The following is a 17,766-nucleotide window of genomic DNA, read 5'->3' on the forward strand; positions in this document are numbered from 1 at the left end:
GACTGACACAATTGTCAGGGGCCCCCTTTCCCAGGGAGCATAGGTGGACCGTGGGGGGCAGAGGTAGGAGGAGCTACAATGGGGGTGGGTAAAAATTTGTGCATAATCACGTCTTAATAAAAGTGTAAATGCCGACCTCAGCCACTGCACAGCCTGCAAACTGCCAGCCCAACTCCCAGGACGCACATGCAGACGGGACAGCTCTAAAATCACATTATACCGTACAGTAGGAACAAAATATCACATTATGCCGCACAGTAGGAGCAAAATATCACATTATACACCACAGTAGGAGCGAAATGTCACATTATACACCACAGTAGGAGCGAAATGTCACATTATACCGCACAGTAGGAATAAAAAAAATCACATACCGCACAGTAGGAGCAAATATAACATTATACCGCACAGTAGGAGCAAATATAACATTATACCGCACAGTAGGAGCAAATATCACATTATACCGCACAGTAGGAGCAAATATAACATTATACCGCACAGTAGGAGCAAAATATCACATTATACCGCACAGTAGGAGCAAAATATCACATTATACCGCACAGTAGGAGCAAAATATCACATTATACCGCACAGTAGGAGCGAAATGTCACATTATACCGCACAGTAGGAGCCAAATATCACATTATAGCGCACAGTAGGAACAAAATATCACATTATACCGCACAGTAGGAGCGAAATGTCACATTATACCGTGCAGTAGGAGCTAGAGATGGGTCGTTCGCGAACGAACCGGATCTTTTGAACGGATCCCATTCAAGAACGAATGAGCTGCCGATCCAAAAAAAAAAAAAAAAAAGGTGATCCGTTTCATTTTACAATGCATTTTCCTGATCTCAGTGCTGCCACCTGTGGCTGAGATGTACTACCTCTGTAGACTGAGAACAGTGCTGTGACTACAAGTGATAGAAAGATTAGCTGCTGCTGCTAGGGATGGCCATCAGTGCAGATGCCATCGATGGTTGCCATCGATGGTGATTCTGCACCCAGCCATCGATCAGTGTTTTTACTCGGTCATGTATATTCCCCCTCTTTTTTTTTTTATGTGAGCCGAGAAGCCGCCTAAAAGATCCGTATTTTTTCACTGAGAGATCCGGCGGATCCCAGCTCAGCTTAATGATCCGTTTTGCCCATCTCTAGTAGGAGCAAAAAAATCACATTATACCGCACAGTAGGAGCCAAATATCACATTATGCCGCACAGTAGGAGCCAAATATCAGATTACACCGCACAGTAGGAGCCAAATATCAGATTACACCGCACAGTAAGAGCGATATGTCATATTATACCATGCAGTAGGAGCAAAAAAATCACATTATACCGCACAGTAGGAGCCAAATATCATATTATACCACACAGTAGGAATAAAAAAATCACATTATACTGCACGGTAGGAGCAAAATATCACATTATACCGCACAGTAGGAATAAAAAAATCACATTATACCGCACAGTAGGAGCCAAATATCACATTATACCGCACAGTAGGAATAAAAAAATCACATTATACCGCACAAAGGAGCCATATATCAGATTACACCGCACAGTAGGAGCCAAATATCAGATTACACCGCACAGTAGGAGCCAAATATCAGATTACACCGCACAGTAGGAGTGATATGTCATATTATACCATGCAGTAGGAGCAAAAAAATCACATTATACCGCACAGTAGGAGCCAAATATCACATTATACCGCACAGTAGGAATAAAAAAATCACATTATACTGCACGGTAGGAGCAAAATATCACATTATACCGCACAGTAGGAATAAAAAAATCACATTATACCGCACAGTAGGAGCCAAATATCACATTATACCGCACAGTAGGAATAAAAAAATCACATTATACCGCACAAAGGAGCCATATATCAGATTACACCGCACAGTAGGAGCCAAATATCAGATTACACCGCACAGTAGGAGCCAAATATCAGATTACACCGCACAGTAGGAGCGATATGTCATATTATACCATGCAGTAGGAGCAAAAAAATCACATTATACCGCACAGTAGGAGCCAAATATCACATTATACCGCACAGTAGGAATACAAAAATCACATTATACCACACAGTAGGAGCCAAATATCACATTATACCGCACAGTAGGAATAAAAAAATCACATTATACCGCACAAAGGAGCCATATATCAGATTACACCGCACAGTAGGAGCCAAATATCAGATTACACCACACAGTAGGAGCCAAACATCAGATTACGCCGCACAGTAGGAGCCAAATATCAGATTACACCGCACAGTAGGAGCCAAACATCAGATTACTCCGCACAGTAGGAGCCAAAAATCACATTATACCGCACAGTAGGAGCCAAATATCAGATTATGCCGCACAGTAGGAGCCAAAAATCACATTATGCCGCACAGTAGGAGCCAAATATCAGATTACACCGCACAGTAGGAGCCAAACATCAGATTACTCCGCACAGTAGGAGCCAAAAATCAGATTATACCGCATAGTAGGAGCCCAATATCACATTATACCTCACAGTAGGATCCAAAAATCAGATTACACCGCACAATAGGAGCCAAAAATCACATTATGCCGCACAGTAGGATCCAAAAATCAGATTATGCCGCACAGTAGGAGCCAAATATCAGATTATACCGCATAGTAGCAGCCTAATATCACATTATACCTCACAGTAGGATCCAAAAATCAGATTACACCCCACAATAGGAGCCAAAAATCACATTATGGCGCACAGTAGGATCCAAAAATCAGATTATGCCGCACAGTAGGAGCCAAATATCAGATTATACCGCACACTATGAGCCAAATAACAGATAATACCGCACAGTAGGATCCAAATTTCAGATTATACCACACAGTATGAGCCAAATAACAGATTATACCGCAAAGTATGAGCCAAATATCACATTATACCGCACAGTAGGAGCCAAAATTACATTACGCCGCACAGTAGGAGCCAAATATCAGATTATACCGCACAGTTGGAGCCAAACATCAGATTACTCCGCACAGTATGACCCAAACATCAGATTACTCCGCACAGTAGGAGCCAAAAATCACATTATACCGCACAGTAGGATCCAAAAATTGGATTATACCACACAGTAGGAGCCAAATATCAGATTATACCGCATAGTAGGAGCCCAAAATCACATTATGCCGCACTATAGGATCCAAAAATCAGATTACACCGCACAATAGGAGCCAAAAATCACATTATGCCGCACAGTAGGATCCAAAAATCAGATTACACCGCACAATAGAAGCCAAATATCAGATAATACCGCACAATAGGATCCAAATATCAGATTATACCACACAGTGGCCCTTATTCTGATCGGTGCGGCCCGATCAGAATATGCGGCCGCGACCGTGCAGGCGAATCCCCGCCTTCCATACGGATCGCCACCTGCCGTCCGTACGCGGATATGTGGCGATCCGCATGAAATTGGACGGGGATACGCCTCCTCCATGGTGGGAGCAGCCCCTGCATTCGATGGTCGCCGAACATCGAATGCAGGGCCGCACGCTCCACCAGGTCCCGCAACACAAGACCACACGGACACTTGTCCGTGTGAAATCATGTATGGGGGCGGGCAGCTGACATCCGGCGATGTCAGATGCCCGCCCCGTACCCACGCGTCACGGCCTCATTACCATGCATACGCCCCGCGTTTGCATGGGAACGCCCATGAAACGCGGGGCGTATGCATAGGGTAATGAGGATAAGTAGCCCCTCACGCCCCTCTACGCCCCCTGTGCGGCGTATAAAGAATCCGTGCGGCGAAATCGCCTGCACATGCGCAGAGTGACCTCCGCACATGCGCAGAAGATAAACATCGGCGGCCTGTACGCAAGCGGGAATATCCGCATCGATCAGAATAAGGGCCAGTATGAGCCAAATAACAGATTATACCGCACAGTATGAGCCAAATATCACATTATACCACACAGTAGGAGCCAAAATCACATTACGCCGCACAGTAGGAGCCAAATATCAGATTATACCGCATAGTAGGAGCCAAATATCACATTATACCGCACAGTATGAGCCAAATAACAGATTATGCCGCACAGTATGAGCCAAAAATCACTTTATACCACACAGTAGGACCAAAATATCAGATTACACCGCACAGTAGGAGCCAAATATCACATTATACCGCACAGTAGGACCCAAATATCACATAACGCTGCACATTAGGAGCCAATATCACATTACGCTGCACAGTATGAGCTGAATATCAGATTACACCGCACAGTAGGAGCCAAATATCAGATTATGCCGCACAGTAAGACCCAAATATCAGATTACGCTGCACAGTAGGAGCCAAATATCAGATTATGCCGCACAGTAAGACCCAAATATCAGATTACGCCGCACAGTAGGAGCCAAATATCAGATTATACCGAACAGTAGGACCTAAATAACAGAGTACACCGCACAGTAGGATCCAAATATCACAAATTATACCGCACAGTAGGACCCAAATATCAGATTACACCGCACAGTAGGAGCCAAATATCAGATTATACCGCACAGTATGAGTCAAATAACAGATTATACCGCACAGTATGAGCCAAATATTCCATTATTCCGAACAGTAGGACCCAAATATCACATTATGCCGCACAGTAGGAGCCAATATCACATTACGCCGCACAGTATGAGCCAAATATCAGATTACACCACACAGTAGGAGCCAAATATCAGAATATGCCGCACAGTAGGACCCAAATCTCACAAATTATACCGCACAGTAGGACCCAAATATCAGATTACACCGCACAGTAGGAGCCAAATATCAGATTATACCGCACAGTATGAGTCAAATAACAGATTATACCGCACAGTATGAGACAAATATTCCATTATTCCGAACAGTAGGACCCAAATATCACATTATGCCGCACAGTAGGAGCCAATATCACATTACACCGCACAGTAGGAGCCAAATATCAGATTTTACCGCACAGTATGAGCCAAATAACAGATTATAACGCACAGTATGAGCCAAATATCACATTTTGCCGCACAGTATGAGCCAAAAATCACATTATGCCGTACAGTAGGACCCAAATATTACATTATGCCGCACAGTAGGACCCAAATATCACATTATACCGCTCAGTAGGACTCAAATATCACATTATACCGCACAGTAGGAGCCAAATATCAGATTATGCTGCACAGTATGAGCCAAATATCAGATTATACCGCACAGTAGGACCCAAATATCAGATTACACCGCACAGTAGGAGCCAAATATCAGATTACGCCGCACAGTAGGACCCAAATATCACATTATACCGCACAGTAGGAGCCAAATATCACATTATACCGCACAGTATGAGCCAAATATCAGATTATACCGCACAGTATGAGCCAAATATCACATTATGCCGCACAGTATGAGCCAAAAATCACATTATGCTGTACAGTAGGAGCCAAATATTACATTATACCGCTCAGTAGGACTAAAATATCACATTATACCGCACAGTAGGAGCCAAATATCAGATTGTGCTGCACAGTATGAACCAAATATCAGATTATACCGCACAGTAGGACCCAAATATTACATTATACTGCTCAGTAGGACTCAAATATCACATTATACCGCACAGTAGGAGCCAAATATCAGATAATGCTGCACAGTATGAGCCAAATAACAGATTATACCGCACAGTAGGAGCCAAATATCACATTACGCCGCACAGTATGAGCCAAATATCAGATTATACCACACAGTATGAGCCAAATAACAGATTATACCGCACAGTAGAAGCCAAATATCACATTATACCGCACAGTAGGACCCAAATATCAAATTACACCGCACAGTAGGAGACAAATATCAGATTATACTGCACAGTATGAGCCAAATAACAGATTATACCGCACAGTATGAGCCAAATATCACATTATGCCGCATATTATGAGCCAAATATCAGATTATACCGAACAGTAGGACCCAAATATCACATTATGCCGCACAGTAGGAGCTAATATCATATTACGCCGCACAGTATGAGCCAAATATCAGATTACACCGCACAGTAGGAGCCAAATATCAGATTATGCCGCACAGTAGGACCCAAATATCACATTGTACCGCACAGTAGGAGCCAAATATAAGATTATACCGCACAGTATGAGCCAAATAACAGATTATACCGCACAGTAGGACCCAAATATCACATTATACCACTCAGTAGGAGTCAAATATCACATTATGCTGCACAGTATGAGCCAAATATCAGATTATACCACACAGTATGAGCCAAATATCAGATTATACCGCACAGTATGAGCCAAATATCACATTATACCGCTAAGTAGGACTCAAATATCACATTACGCCGCACAGTATGAGCCAAATATCAGATTATACCGCACAGTAGGAGCCGAATATCACATTATACCGCACAGTAGAAGCCAAATATCACATTATACCGCACAGTAGGACCCAAATATCAAATTACACCGCACAGTAGGAGACAAATATCAGATTATACTGCACAGTATGAGCCAAATAACAGATTATACCGCACAGTATGAGCCAAATATCACATTATGCCGCATATTATGAGCCAAATATCAGATTATACCGAACAGTAGGACCCAAATATCACATTATGCCGCACAGTAGGAGCTAATATCATATTACGCCGCACAGTATGAGCCAAATATCAGATTACACCGCACAGTAGGAGCCAAATATCAGATTATGCCGCACAGTAGGACCCAAATATCACATTGTACCGCACAGTAGGAGCCAAATATAAGATTATACCGCACAGTATGAGCCAAATAACAGATTATACCGCACAGTAGGACCCAAATATCACATTATACCACTCAGTAGGAGCCAAATATCAGATTATGCCGCACAGTAGGACCCAAATATCACATTATACCGCTAAGTAGGACTCAAATATCACATTACGCCGCACAGTATGAGCCAAATATCAGATTATACCACACAGTATGAGCCAAATAACAGATTATACCGCACAGTAGGAGCCAAATAACAGATTATACCGCACAGTAGGAGCCAAAATCACATTACGCCGCAAAGTATGAGCCAAATATCAGATTAAACCGCACAGTAGGAGCCGAATATCACATTACGCTGCACATTAGGAGCCGAATATCACTTTATGGGGATGGAGAGGTACAGGATGCACACACTCATTGATTTAGAATTTTGTTTTTCCCCTTAAATTTTTTATGTGATTCACCCCACAGCCCCTCATATGCCTTATGTCTATCACATACAGACACCCATTCCCTCCACAAATATTTTACACCCCTCTGATATTAGGTAAGATTGCTATTTACCTACTTATGTGACCTATCCTGGGAGCGGTCCCCTCAGGATGTGAAGGTCTCTGGGCTGGCAGACACACTCCTGTCCTCCTCATATGCTGAACTCTTGTCCCCATGTCTGGTGAATGCCGTGGCCTGGTAATCATGGCATGTGGGGGGGTGCCCATGCTGCTGCCCGGGCTGGCACTTCCGCATTCAGAACAATGTAACAGTACAGTGAGCGCACTCTCTAGGCCGACAGACAGGCCTGGAGGACAGCGGCAGTCCCGTATACAACGCGCCTGAAATTTGTGCAGCCGCACAGGAGCAGGAGCACAGGAAGTGCATGGGCGGGGTTTGGGCGGCCCGTGGGTGCTGAACATTTTCCTTTGGTTCTTGGGACCGGAAGCACCATGGAATCACCACCTATGCACACCGCTGAGCCCTGGGCCCCCTTGTCTGCCAGGACCCGGGACTCCAGTCCCCACAAACCCCCCTAAAGATGGCCCTGTCCCTCCCAATGGCCGAGAGCTGTCTGCGTTTTCTGGGGCACTACTAGAAAATGCTGGCGTTACCCCCCAAATGTCCAGTGACTGTCAACTTGCATACGAGCAGAGCCATCACTGGCTGTGATGAAAAGGACGGCTCACACCTGCGTACTGCGTACCATGTGCATGCCCGGCCAGTCTCAAAAACCACCGGACGCATTTTTGTGCAGTTGTCACTATTATGTAGCGCAGTTCTCGAGGAAGGATATTACCCAGCGGCCTAACCCGTATGGGAGCCGAGTAATACCGATTTGAGTGAATCACGTTTATTATTGACGGATCCTGCGCTTGCGGCTCAGCTCAGTGTATAAAGCCGGCGGTAAAGCGGTGGTCAGCCATGTACCCGCGCAACGCAGGACCAGGGCCCTAGTCCTACATATACAGAGTGAGGGTCTCAGGACACATTGTGGTGACTGTGACACATCCAGGTGATTAGTTTGGTGGGGGGCTTATTGGTGCAATGCCGCCTGCTGCTGTAACCGGGGGCAACACACAGATTTCCTGCTTCAGGTGACACAGATGGAGATTTAGTGGTTAATCCTACTGGTCACAAATTGCGGAATTTACCGGCTGTAAAGTCCAATTTTGTGCAAATTCGATGTGTGACATAGGTGCTGTTACTGTGGTAGCGACATATCGCACCGTCTGCATTTCATAGGATTGACCCCTAACTGTCCACATAAATGATGCAGAAAACCCCCCGTCCCCCACTCAGGGCACCTGCTCACTGCCCGCCCCTGTCTACAATGGGCATCTCGTTGGCGTGCCATGTCTGACATAAGGGGCATATGCAGCAACGCTTGGAGGGTGATAAAGTAGGGATAATGCACCAACCAATCAGCTGATAACTGCTGTGCTATGATAATGACAGGGATACTTGCCGACCACTAGTGCAGGCATTCCCAACCACGGTCCTCAAGGCACACTAGCAGTGCAGGTTTTAGTGATATCCAGGCTTCAGCACAGATGGTTTCATCAGAATCACTTAGGTACTAGTCACCTGTGCTCAAGCCTGGATGTCTAGAAAACCTGCACTGTTGATGTGCCCTGAGGACCGTGGTTGGGAATGCCTGCTCTAAGGTACCTCATCCAGGTTGGCATATGGGGGCGTGTCGGTTCGTGGGCGTTCCCATGCAGATGAGGTGGTAATGCAGTGTGCCGGGTGCAGGCGGCTGGCATCACATGAGCCTACTTACATAGGCCCGCCCTGTCTTCATCCAGCCAATATAAATCCGTCTCCACTGACCTCCGCCCCAGCCCACTTTCCCATGGGACGCCCAGTGTCGCCCCTGATCAGTGTCCCCCGTCACCTGCTCTGTACCCCAGCGTCTCAGATGATACTTCCATGCTCTGTATTTATGTATGGGGAGGAATATAATCATCTGTCATTCCAGGGACCAGCGTCTTCCAGTCCCACTGCACCTATGACCTGCTCAATGCCGATGGCGTTCCCATATACCATGGCGTGGAGGAACGGACATGCTGCGGTCCCCGGATGGATGTGAAAGTCTGCAATACCCAGGGCTACAATGTCCTCCACCTGCTTCTGCCATATGAGGGCTGCAGCTGTAAGACTATAGTGAGTGAGGAACCGCAAGACACCAGACATAGGGGGTAATTCTGGTGGATTCGCAGCCTTGCAAATCCGCCAAACCCCACCCGCCGAATGTCCCCCCCCCCCTTCACAGAGCGGGTTCGCCCACACAGGCTGCGGATGGATGTTTAGCATAAACCCTAGCCCTGACAAAGACCCAAATGGATGGCGTCCTGCCTCACTTTGCATCCATAACCCAGGACCCCTTATTCACAAGCGTGCCACACTGTCACTTTATACCGGAATGTTCCTGCTTTACGCAAGTTTTGCGGCTGATTGCAATTTGAAATGCCAGTGTGTAGTCAATAGCAACAGACGCTGTGTAATACATGAGTGTCAGCTTTTAGACTAAGCTAAGACCCTTTATAGTCATCAGTTCTACTACAGTCCTTTCCTGGGGATGGAGACACGTACGTCGTAACCTTAACCCAAATATACCTGCTGGGAAATGTCCTTCCAGTTCTCTTATCACTATAATGTATATAGTTATTAATAAGGGTGCACCCATATATTATTTACCCATTAGAGCAGTGTATAAGCATCAATGCTTCAGCCGTTTGGACTAGTATGTCCGTCTGGGTGGATGTTGGTGATATCGGACGTCAGATACCTAGGATTGGTCATCTACAGGGTGAGGTGTTATGACACGTATCATGGTGTACAGTACACATGTTCCGACCAGTCACTATTGAGGAGCGTATGGATGTCGCTGGTAAGATATAATATGTACGGACAGGCGATATGCAGATACAGGTACCAGGTTGTATGATGTGGGGTGTCCATGGGTGTACACTGATCTTTGGTGACCGCTCCTTGTGTAACCAGCTGCAGGTCTTGGACTCCTCTGGGATTCTCCTCGGCTACATAGAACAGAAGTGGATGAGTTTAACCATCATGAACGCATTTCAGCAAGTCTGTCTCACAGTAAAAGATCCAGGATGGGGGAATGGTTTTATGTCTGACGTCAACTATCAGGTCAGTGTTCCTGCCGCCATCACTGTATGGTCACCTCTCAGTGGAAGAGTTTGTATCTAATCTCCTGATATAAAAAATTGTGTCTCTATAGTCTCATAGAAACATCAGTCCAAATTGTATGGATATGGAATGGAATTGCCGGTATCCTTGCGGAATGGGGTTCCTCTCACTACTTAGGGTCCTTAGGAGGTGGCGTTCCTCCAGAAGATCTCTGAGCCACGGTGAGTGAATGAAGGAAGATACCTCTGGTGCAATGTTGCCGAGGGTGATGTCCGCTGGATTGGAGTATTGGCAGTAGTTCAATGCAGTGGGTTCTGTATCCAAGATGATTTAAATTGAAGGTGCAAGTGCCTACGCGTTTCACCGCTTAATGCGGCTTTTTCCTTGAAAGTGAGAGGAACCCCATTCCGCAAGGATACCATCAATTCCATGCCATATCCATACAATTTGGACGGACTTCCCCAGTACGGGTGGATAAACGGGTGACTATCCAAGCATTTAGGTCACTGTACCAATTTATTTCACCATTGACATTTTAAACATTCCCTTTTATTATTTATGTGTATTGTTCTTGTCAGTATGTTACCATTGGTGACTGGCCTGAATGCTCAGGTGGGCTCAAGGGAGCTCATCATTCCAGGAAATTTCTAATTGTCCTGCTGTCTGCTCGTGTATCCTGTTTCCCCATAGTCCTAGTTATGTTTGTCCTGTGGTCCGCTCGTGTATCCTATTTCCCCATAGTCCTAGTTATGTTTGTCCTGCGGTCCACTCGTGTGTCCTGTTTCCCCATAGTCCTAGTTATGTTTGTCCTGCGGTCCGCTCGTGTGTCCTGTTTCCCTATAGTCCTAGTTATGTTTGTCCTGTGGTCCGCTCGTGTGTCCTGTTTCCCCATAGTCCTAGTTATGTTTGTCCTGCGGTCCGCTCGTGTATCCTGTTTCCCCATAGTCCTAGTTATGTTTGTCCTGCGGTCCGCTCGTGTGTCCTGTTTCCCCATAGTCCTAGTTATGTTTGCCCTGCGGTCCGCTCGTGTGTCCTGTTTCCCCATAGTCCTAGTTATGTTTGTCCCGTGGTCCACTCGTGTATCCTGTTTCCCCATAGTCCAAGTTATGTTTGTCCTGCGGTCCGCTCGTGTATCCTGTTTCCCCATAGTCCTAGTTATGTTTGTCCTGCGGTCCACTCGTGTATCCTGTTTCCCCATATTCCTAGTTAAGTTTGTCCTGCGGTCCGCTCGTGTGTCCTGTTTCCTCATAGTCCTAATTATGTTTGTCCTGCGGTCCGCTTGTGTGTCCTGTTTCCCCATAGTCCTAGTTATGTTTGTCCTGCGGTCCGCTCGTGTGTCCTGTTTCCCCATAGTCCTAGTTATGTTTGTCCTGCGGTCCGCTCGTGTGTCCTGTTTCCCTATAGTCCTAGTTATGTTTGTCCTGTGGTCTGCTCGTGTGTCCTGTTTCCCCATAGTCCTAGTTATGTTTGTCCTGCGGTCCGCTTGTGTGTCCTGTTTCCCCATAGTCCTAGTTATGTTTGTCCTGCGGTCCGCTCGTGTGTCCTGTTTCCCCATAGTCCTAGTTATGTTTGTCCTGCGGTCCGCTCGTGTGTCCTGTTTCCCCATAGTCCTAGTTATGTTTGTCCTGCGGTCCGCTCGTGTGTCCTGTTTCCCCATAGTCCTAGTTATGTTTGTCCTGCGGTCCGCTCGTGTGTCCTGTTTCCCCATAGTCCTAGTTATGTTTGCCCTGCGGTCCGCTCGTGTGTCCTGTTTCCCCATAGTCCTAGTTATGTTTGTCCCGTGGTCCACTCGTGTATCCTGTTTCCCCATAGTCCAAGTTATGTTTGTCCTGCGGTCCGCTCGTGTATCCTGTTTCCCCATAGTCCTAGTTATGTTTGTCCTGCGGTCCGCTCGTGTGTCCTGTTTCCCCATAGTCCTAGTTATGTTTGTCCTGCGGTCCGCTCGTGTGTCCTGTTTCCCCATAGTCCTAGTTATGTTTGTCCTGCGGTCCGCTCGTGTGTCCTGTTTCCCCATAGTCCTAGTTATGTTTGTCCTGCGGTCCGCTCGTGTGTCCTGTTTCCCCATAGTCCTAGTTATGTTTGCCCTGCGGTCCGCTCGTGTGTCCTGTTTCCCCATAGTCCTAGTTATGTTTGTCCTGCGGTCCGCTCGTGTATCCTGTTTCCCCATAGTGCTAGTTATGTTTGTCCTGCGGTCCGCTCGTGTGTCCTGTTTCCCCATAGTCCTAGTTATGTTTGTCCTGCGGTCCGCTCGTGTGTCCTGTTTCCCCATAGTCCTAGTTATGTTTGTCCTGCGGTCCGCTCGTGTGTCCTGTTTCCCCATAGTCCTAGTTATGTTTGTCCTGCGGTCCGCTCGTGTGTCCTGTTTCCCCATAGTCCTAGTTATGTTTGTCCTGCGGTCCGCTCGTGTATCCTGTTTCCCCATAGTCCTAGTTATGTTTGCCCTGCGGTCCGCTCGTGTGTCCTGTTTCCCCATAGTCCTAGTTATGTTTGTCCTGCGGTCCGCTTGTGTGTCCTGTTTCCCCATAGTCCTAGTTATGTTTGTCCTGCGGTCCGCTCGTGTGTCCTGTTTCCCCATAGTCCTAGTTATGTTTGTCCTGCGGTCCGCTCGTGTGTCCTGTTTCCCCATAGTCCTAGTTATGTTTGTCCTGCGGTCCGCTCGTGTGTCCTGTTTCCCCATAGTCCTAGTTATGTTTGTCCTGCGGTCCGCTCGTGTGTCCTGTTTCCCCATAGTCCTCGTTATGTTTGTCCTGCGGTCCGCTCGTGTATCCTGTTTCCCCATAGTCCTAGTTATGTTTGCCCTGCGGTCCGCTCGTGTATCCTGTTTCCCCATAGTCCTAGTTATGTTTGTCCTGCGGTCCGCTCGTGTGTCCTGTTTCCCCATAGTCCTAGTTATGTTTGTCCTGTGGTCCGCTCTTGTATCCTGTTTCCCCATAGTCCTAGTTATGTTTGTCCTGCGGTCCGCTCGTGTATCCTGTTTCCCCATAGTCCTAGTTATGTTTGTCCTGCGGTCCGCTCGTGTGTCCTGTTTCCCCATAGTCCTAGTTATGTTTGTACTGCTGAGTGTTCTGTCTCACAGACATTTACTACTTTCACAAACAAATGGTCACACTACACTATGTGTAACTTCTAGGAAACCTGGTGCCCATTTTAACCTTATCTCTTCTGTTCAATCTGCCATTGGTCAGACATTCTGTGCTGGCGTCCATCGTATTCCTGGTGGTGACTCTGATGCTGGCCGTCTGGGGTGAGACCCTCTGGGATGATGACTGAGTCTCTTCTTCTACAGGTGATGTCAGCCGATAAATCGGTGACTTTGGGTGTAATCACACGCGTGTGGCGGGGATTTAAGAAGGAAGTATTCAGCCTCTCCGATCACTACGTTGTCCAATGTCCGGGGGACCTGGATGTCACTATGAAAGCCCTGCTGCTGGCCTGCACCATGTTCATTGTGAGTAATAACACCCTGCGACCACACTAACCACACAGGGATTGGCTCAGACCAAAGTACTAAGGGTCCACATGTATAGGTGCCCATCGGGTGTGGATCAGAGGATCCAGGTTGGCCCCAAAAGGTCACAATGTGGATCTAATTAAGCTGGGATAGGGGGAGACAGAGGTCTCGGCGATGTCCCAGACCAGTGACATCATGTTGGTAGTTAGTTTCCTGCATGCAGTGACCATATTCCCAGTCACAAAGCCATGAGTGACATCACAAGCAGTTATTGGTTCCCAGTGATCTGATTGGCTCCCTACTCTCCACTTCATTTTTGAAAATACAAATATAGAAAATGTTCCTGCAGGATGATGTTTTTTTCTGCCCATTCCAGGACCTTCTGCATCAGGAGGAGAAAAGACGACAGGCGGCGGCATCCAGCACGGCGTGAATGACGATGAAGAAGTTGTGACTGTAATGATGTAGAACGCTGTGTGCCGCACTCCATTTCCGCTGCACTAAGCCTTTTACATCAATTCAGTAGTTACTCGGGCTACAAAATGAACATTAACAATTCGGAATGACTGATATTGAAGGGTGAACCCACCAGCATTACCTCATAGAGACGATCTGAACACTATTGAAATGAAACAGTTTTTTTTTACCTAAAGTTTTCATTCTATTAACCTAAGTGTGCTTTGGAATTGTTACGGGTCACTTTGTATATGAAACGCTCCTACCTCGGTGTATTCTGTCTTACGAGACGTTAGGCCCCATACACAATACGCATGCATGAGCCATAGACCAAAGGCAGTGAGTGGGGGCTAGCCGTCACGCTGCTCTCAGGGTGATTGACATCCTGTAGGCGTTTGGGGGCATCCCCCAGCAGGTGCAGCATGCCCGCAGGAGCGCACATCACATCGCACACTGCTATTGCAGCGTGTATGGCCACCTTTAGGCACATAACCCAGCCCATTATTTAAAAAGTGTCTAAATTAATCTAAAAAAAATCTACAATTATTAAAACAATTGTTATAAACATGTATAATAAAAGACTCACTGTTCTTTTGCTGTTTAACTCTTGTGCAGTCCCTCCTCTTCTATCTGCGTAGGCAGGATGCCTAGGACGCCATTACACCCCTCTTGTGACTGAGGGGGAAAGGAGGGGAGAGATGGAGGAGATGGAAGAAGAGGGGAGGAGATAGAGGGGGCGGAGTGTTGAGGACTGGCAGTGGCACTGGCACAGCACACTGAGACGAGGGAAGGAAGGGGAGGCGGCGCTGCTGCCTGTTCGTCATTTGATTGTCAGCTGACAGGTGCAGGGAGCAATGTGTAGTGGGCCGATCCGGACATGACATGTCATCCAGGCATTCACAGACAGCACTACATGCCTCAGCAAGTGTCCGTGAGGAAGAGGGGGCAGGTCGCAGGAGGAGGACAGTGTGTGCGCGGTGCAGGGAGCTGCTCAGCCTCTCCATACTGCCGCCCGCTGTCAGACAGGCGCTGCGCGCGGCGTGCAGGAGGCAGTGACAGTGAGGGCTGAGGCAGCTTTAGCAGAGCAGGGAGGGAGACAGCGCCTTTTCAGCATGGCGCCTCCCTGCTTTGTAGGAGCTGCTGAGTGGGTAGCGCCGGCCCTGTCCCCCAGAAAACACAGGCGTTTCCCGGCCGAGGTCAGCAGCAGCCTTCTTCTCCCCGCGACCTTCACAGTGACGAGCAAGTCCAGGCTTACTTCAAGCGGCCAGCAGGGGGCAATAATATGATGGTGAATGATTTCCCTATGTGCGCATGACTGTCTACGCCTTCGCAGCCGCGCGCAGATATTGGGAAGTGCAGGGTGTTCAGTGGGGCGGCGGGTTCCTGCTGGCTGGGCTCCGAACAATCGGCCCTCAGCGAGCAGGTCTGAATCAGGCCCAACTTACATTGTTATTTTTGTTTGTCAAATAAAAAAACGTCAATAAATATATTTAGAAAGGATCCCCTTCTACTTGTCCGCATATTTTATGACTGGAAGCCCCCGGCAGTGGTTTTGCCTATTGCACCAGCCATAAATGATTTGAATTGGTCCTGAACCACCAACCCACGGCACCCCAGGGAGCTGCGGCACACAGTTTGGGAACCACTGTCCTATGGCATATTGAAGAGCCAAAGAAAATAGATAGATAATAGAATAATGAATAGATACTGTTATCCTGCTAAAATGTGTCATGGAAGATACTGACACCGTTACACACATTATCTAGAGTAATAAAACAGTGTGATGCGCTGAGTAACTGGGCAGGATTTATTAACATACAGTAATAATAGGAGACACTAAGCACATATACTGTAGGGGATACCCCTAATATACAGAATATAGGCAGTGGCCACTTATATTGTAACAGACTTTTTTCATTCTTTCTTCACTTAATGTATTTTAACATTTCACAAATTTTTATCAAAAACAATAAAAGTTATATTTTCATTATAAGACTCTTAGTGCACCCATCCCATTGCTTCAGGTTTATATCTAAGCAGTAAGTAGCACCTCCGAATCTTACTTGAAAGTCATTTTTGGGGGGGCACTCCTGAAAAATGTAACTTTTAATTTTTTACGTTAATAAGAAAATTTAGGACAATACAACATCATACCAAATTTGACTGGTTATTAATAACTGGTATTGATTTGCTAATAGCAGAAGTGTCAATCTCCTCTGCCTTTATCTGACCCTTAAACCCGGCCATATCCTCTCATCCTGAGTCCTCTGCGTGTATGCATGACTCAGCGACAGCAGGAACACTGTCTGGAAGCTCCAATGGTCAGACCGTGGGTTAAAATCAAATGGAGGTGCAACAGTTCCCCAGTTACTCTTATCTTTAATTCTGTTTATTATGTATTGTTCTGGTATGTGCTACATGTACTGTGCGGCGCTGCAAAACACTTGTGGCGCCTTATAAATAATAATGATATTAATAACAGACAGTAATAATTACTGCCAGGGTTTTAGTGTCTCTGGGGAGGGTAAGAGTGACATAACCGTTCATTGTTATACGTCTCATTCACCTCCATATTAATGTTAATCAGATCCTGATTTGGGTTTTCACTGCCATTATACGTTTGTGTGAATAGTTTGTATCTTTTTCTAACCATGGAGGCTGCGTGTGTGTCGTGTAGTCAAACAAAAGAAGCTGAAGAAGTGTTAAATAACCTGTTCCTCTAGTTCCAGTCAATAGACACAGTTTCACCTAATCAGGAGGATATATATATATATATATATATATATATATATATATATATATATATATAGTCCGGGGGTATCCTCTACAGTTTCTTGCAGGGGATGTCGGGCACTCGCCTTTATAATTCAGACATAAGACTGATTATAAAATCCAATTTGGGTATTTTTATTTCATCCAAAAAAAAGTTTTCAATTAGACAATGGTCATTTTTGTTTGTAAATCCATATATGCCCCGACGTTTCGGTCCATATGGCGGACCTTTATCAAGGAGCCTATAGATATATGGAAAAGAGCATCTTAGAAACCTACAAACAAGGTCCAAAAAATGCCATACAAAACATAATTTATACATACAAAAAAACAAAAAAACTTATAATATAATACATTACTTGGTAATAAAAGGATTACAGCAATCAACGAAGCAGCAGGAGACCCATGGTGAGAGGAGCAGCAGCTACCTCACACTGCCCGGGCCCGGCATTTATACCCTACACATAACGCTAGTTAATGAGGACGCCGCCTCCTAAACAGCTGTAGAGAACTTCCGGCAAAACCGGAAGATCGAGAATCCGGAAGTGTCAACTAGTGACACGCATAGATGGAACGCACAGACTTCCGGGGTTTCCGGCCGCTGTGACGTAGCCATCGCGCGTTGCTGGGTTACATGGACGCTG

The 17,766-nt window shown here is 46.3% G+C and overlaps 1 protein-coding gene across 1 annotated transcript in view; it reads left to right on the forward strand.

Annotated features, from left to right (window-relative positions):
• LOC146076059 (phospholipid scramblase 3-like) overlaps window positions 1-16,247 on the forward strand; it is a 33,067-nt gene extending 16,820 nt beyond the window's left edge. Inside the window, exons 5-8 of the mRNA XM_083185877.1 lie at window positions 9,269-9,453; window positions 10,294-10,443; window positions 13,730-13,891; window positions 14,271-16,247. Of these exons, the coding sequence (XP_083042003.1) occupies window positions 9,269-9,453; window positions 10,294-10,443; window positions 13,730-13,891; window positions 14,271-14,327 (554 nt within the window). The 3' untranslated portion in view covers window positions 14,328-16,247. The remainder of the gene's footprint in view (window positions 1-9,268; window positions 9,454-10,293; window positions 10,444-13,729; window positions 13,892-14,270) is intronic.
• The last annotated feature ends 1,519 nt before the right edge of the window (window positions 16,248-17,766 follow it).

The sequence above is a fragment of the Crinia signifera genome, chromosome 4, assembly GCF_055691185.1.
Source record: "Crinia signifera chromosome 4, ASM5569118v1, whole genome shotgun sequence".
In the NCBI taxonomy this organism is placed as follows: domain Eukaryota; kingdom Metazoa; phylum Chordata; class Amphibia; order Anura; family Myobatrachidae; genus Crinia; species Crinia signifera.